General features: G+C 41.6%; 1 protein-coding gene across 1 annotated transcript; it reads right to left on the bottom strand.

Annotated features, from left to right (window-relative positions):
* Positions 1–1,480: 1,480 nt before the first annotated feature.
* LOC109752398 (DNA-directed RNA polymerases II, IV and V subunit 12) lies at positions 1,481–4,403 on the bottom strand. Its single transcript, XM_020311301.4, has 3 exons — positions 4,204–4,403; positions 3,906–3,998; positions 1,481–1,790 (listed from the first exon to the last, which is right to left on the bottom strand). The coding sequence occupies exons 1-3, from the start codon at positions 4,244–4,246 to the stop codon at positions 1,768–1,770; spliced, it is 159 nt and encodes a 52-aa protein (XP_020166890.1). The 5' UTR covers positions 4,247–4,403; the 3' UTR covers positions 1,481–1,767.
* Between the last annotated feature and the right edge of the window lie 295 nt (positions 4,404–4,698).

The raw sequence follows: 4,698 nt of genomic DNA, 5'->3' as shown, positions 1-4,698 counted from the left end.
GATTTTGATTGTTCAGTCATGAGAAGATGATGATGACATAGCCAGACAAGAAAAGTAAGGTTTATCCAGTATGATCGTTGTTTCGGATATTCAGCTGGTTTTGGGTACATGTCTATCAAAACGTTAAAAAGGAAATTCGGCGTTCAAATCCCACTCAAACCTTCTTATATGCATTAGTTTGACAATACATATATGACCAAAACGTCTGGTTGCACTTGCACTCTTGCACATGACAAACAAAAGTCACGCCCTTGAGACAGGTGACTGAGGCGGGTGACGGAGTAACCCTAACTGCCACCTGCCTTCCAACCCTCTCGCCGCCGCTAGGGTGCGTCGCTAGGCAAAGCCTGTGCGGCAACAGGGAGCTCCAGATCGGGGGAGGGGGGGGGGGGGGGGTGTTGTGGAAGCCGCTGGAGGGTTGTTGTGGTACGACGAAGGACATCGACATCGGTGAAACCAGCGGTGGACGAAGGGGTCCAGCGCGGAGATCTTCATCGGTGGCTCAACCTGGCCGGATTATCAGAGAAGAGGGCATCAGTGCATGGTTCTGAATAGCAGCGAGGTCGACATCAGAGCGGACCAGTCGTACAACGGCATGAGTGGATTTTTTTTTCAGTTTCTCTTTAGAGATTCTTCGTGTTTGGTTTCGGGCGACTAAGTGGCGGCATTATCCAAGGGTAGGAATAACCTGTTTCGTTGGTGTTTTTAACACCAATGGAGGGTGTGTGGAGTTCTTCGACGGGTCTTTCGTGATTCGATCGATTTAGGTTTTCAGTGGATCCATCTGGATTTGGGCCGGCTTTTATGGTCTTCGTAGTCTTTGGAGTTTCCACATGCCCTTATTGACGTATTTTCTACGGGGGTGGCGATCTGCTTCGGCCACCCGCGTCTCTTGGTCTACATCGACAACTTCTTGGCGGATCGCCGTTGGTGGAAGCTGGAGAGAAAAGACTTCGGCAACCTCAAAATCTTGAATGCTTTCTATTTTTCTACAAGGGGGTGTTTGTACTTGTATACGGCCTTCAGTCTTTTTGAAAGAAAAAAACGTCTGGATGCACATAATAAATATGTTTCTTTGCAAAGCGTCTCTATTATCTTTCACTGTGTCACAGGAAGCGAGTGATCTAGGGTGTGTTTTGGCCATGACCACAAAATTTGGTTAGATGGCTACCAATTTTTTGGCATGCCAATGCATTTTTGGCTATCCTAGTTTATTTTTATAGCCAATGTTGGTCAGTTCATGGGCAACCAAAAGCTCCACCAAAATTTTGCCTAGGTAGGGCAAACCTAGGCTAAAACCAAACATGTCCTAATATGATCCACCTATAACATTGTATCCTACTGTGCGCTAGTCATACCCCGAATATGACAATGACGTAATGAAAATCCTTAAGTCACACAGAACGTTACAAAGCTCAGTTTATAGCAAAACTAAAGAACAGGTCATGAGAATTAAGGAAATAGCAATTCAGGCAGCAAATAAGAGCAAGAGGCCGCAACCAACCAACAGAGCATTTTATTGCTGGCAATAGCAATAATAACCATTTTTCGACATCCAGCTTTTGGGATGCATAATCTGGATTCTCAAATGTCTAAAATCTCAATACGGTTACAACAAGTTTTACCACTTCAAGCCAAAGTCCAACGGACAAATAAGACCTAAAAGTACTGTATATAATACATTTCTCCATTGTAGCTTTGTCTCAGGGCACACTCCACATCAATCGAGGCACCAACCAACAGTGAATGATGTTTGTTCTTCTGTCTTCAGCGAGCTTCGTATTGAACAACTGCCCAAGCAAGGAGACGATTTAATCAGAGATTGCACACAGCATGCAGAGATTATATGTTGCAAACAAATTCAGTTTGAACTGAATTAAAAATCTAATATTAAGTGGCATCATTGAGCATACATCAGATCTTTCTCAACCATAACAACCATGCGAGCAAAAAATTTTACTTCTTGTTAGTTCATGGTCAAAACAAAAGGTAAGAAATAGACAATCATGTGCCTGCTTTGAACCTAAAACCAACTAATTCGCCGCAACCACTTTGCAATCAAACATCAGTAGGCCTCACAAAAGGAGCAAGACCAACCGTATTCCTAATTATCAATAGGTGGGCCAGGTGGCTGCATTTTGAGGATCCAAGGGATATGTCAAGTGCATTGTTTGTAATGTAATAAGTATGTAGCTGACATGTACCCGGTTATTTTTATTTAACAAGTCAACATAGTTAGATTTAGTAACAATATTAGTGGCTTTGAAGACAGAAAAAGGGGTAGCAACATTATTGGCTTTGAAAAAGTGTACCTCTACAAACAGAAAAATATTACTAGAACACAAACTTTGGTTTGCCAACCTCATTTACTTCAAACAGTATACTATAAAGCATAATTGCATAAACTGTGCTGCGGTATATCCGTTAAAATTTTATTGTGTTCATGCCATCTCAAAACGTTCAAGAGGCTATGTAAATCTTTCAAACTTTTATAGCTTGGCTAAGCCACAAAGTGTTGCACAAATCTGTACTCAATTGGTTTATAGTATATTAACAAGTTCAATAGTGAATGAAGTAACGAATAGAAACAAAGTAACAGATAGAAACAATGTGATTAATATACCTCCTTGTGAACCTTAAATACAAGTGGGTGAGCCAAACACATCATGTATTTAAGAAAGGCACAGAAGTTAAGTACTATGATCATTACAAAAATCAGGACTTGGTGTTCTCATTTTATAAACAAAAAAGATGGTTCAGCTAAAGTAACTGTTGACAAAGTTACAAGTAAATTGGTCTCTGAGAATCTTCAACCATTTATATTTCAAAATTCTTATGAAAACGCCTAGAAAACCATGTGAACTTTGGTGAAAAACCCCTCTTAATTGTGTTTGCACGAAACCTTGGGGTAGAAAATTTGGTTGAAAACTTAATGGTGGTAAGCGGCTATTCCCTAAGGTTCAAGAGGTTGTGTAGACTTCTCCAAACAATCTATTTCAGTATTGTTTTTAACTCTAGCTTGAGTAGTGACAAACTATTGCAGGAGAAAATGGAAGCATGCACAAGGTACATATACACTTGAGTGACCATATACACTGGCACATACTTGCATCCAATGTGCATTAGTATAATAAATTGTCCTAAATAAAGTAAGATTGATCGAAGAGTACCTTCAATGATATAGGTTCCAAAGTTTCTAAAAAAAATCAAGATAACCACTTGTACATTGGTGAAAAATCCACATAACCTCACAAACTTCAAACCATATATTTTACCCCACATATTGTGTTTGCAAGCAATTTTGGGATAGAAAATGAGGTTTCCAATTTAATGGAGTTATGCAGCTTTTCCCCAAGATTCAAGAGGTTGTGTAGACTTTTTAAACTTCATATTTCCATATGGATCTTCATTCTACCTTGAGCAAGTCAGAAACTAATGCACAAGTAAATGGAAGCATGTAGAGAGCTTATAAGCACTTCCAGATCACCTAGAACTGGCACATACTTAGATCCACTGTGCATTAGTAATTATACAGCGGGAGATTACAATGATGAATATGTGGTGACCAACTATTTCCACCGGTAAAGGAGGATTGTGAACACTTCCGGGTTTATTGATGGTGAATACTGTTCTGTGAAACTGAATTTCAATGTTTCAGCTGCATATTACATCTTGTTTTCTAAACGTAATTGCAGAGTAACGATTTTGTTTGTTTGTTTGAAGTGGTAGTTAGGGAACTATGTTCACTGGCTCGGCCAGATCAAGAAGGACATATCAACAGCACAAGGCACAAGCAATTTATAACCTATTTCAGATAAGTGCACACAAAGCAATTACCAAACGAAATATTAAACCGCGACAAGAAAAATTAAATAGATCGAAAGAATAAACTGAAGTGGCCATACTCCTGCGGGTGCGCTTCTTGTAGAGGATGCGGTAGCCACACTCACGGCACTGGATCACATCCCCTGTCTTCAGCGTGTTCTCAGCTCCGCAATCTGAAGGAACGCATACACATGATCGTTTGAGTATGATGAAGGGGGAAATCAATTTACTTGTACGAGAAATCACAACACTGTGCTTCTCTTCGTGGTCCACAAATCGAATCAACGCAAGGCGCGTAACACCTGGGCGAAAAATAAACCGCCAGCAAGCAAGAAAACGAACGAGAGAGGGAGGGGGGGGGGGGGGGGGGGGGATCACCTCCGCATAGATAGCTGACGGGCTCCGGCTGCTGCGGATCCATCGGGAGAGCGGTAGAGTGTCGCGAAGGGGATGACAGGCTGGAATTAGGGTTTAGAAAAGTTAGGGTTCGTGAGGAGCTGCGCCGCGCACGGGGTGAAATAGGGAAGGCAACGCTTAACGGGCTGGTCACTTGTCTCTGGGCCGTTAGATCAGCAACTTGCTTGGTCCATCCAAATCCAAAGAAGAAGCATGCTTTATCGCGAGCAACTGGTTAACGAGCGCTCCTTCGGGAGCCTCGCAACGATCAGCGTCACTTGGCGCGCTCTCAGCTATTTGCCACGTGTCGCGCTCTGGACGCTTCTTTCGGATATTTTTTTTATTTTTCCGCACGCGTTTTCGGCATTTTAAACGGGTTTTTTCCGGGTTTTTTCGACGTTTTGATTTTCCCCTGGTCTTTCTTAGATTTTTGATAAAAAAAATCAAAAAAAATTATATTTTTTCGCGAGAAAACGC

This window comes from Aegilops tauschii, chromosome 1, assembly GCF_002575655.3.
Source record: "Aegilops tauschii subsp. strangulata cultivar AL8/78 chromosome 1, Aet v6.0, whole genome shotgun sequence".
Lineage (NCBI taxonomy): Eukaryota > Viridiplantae > Streptophyta > Magnoliopsida > Poales > Poaceae > Aegilops > Aegilops tauschii.
Note: the sequence above shows the minus strand (reverse complement) of the source record. Positions and strands in the feature narration are given on the sequence as shown.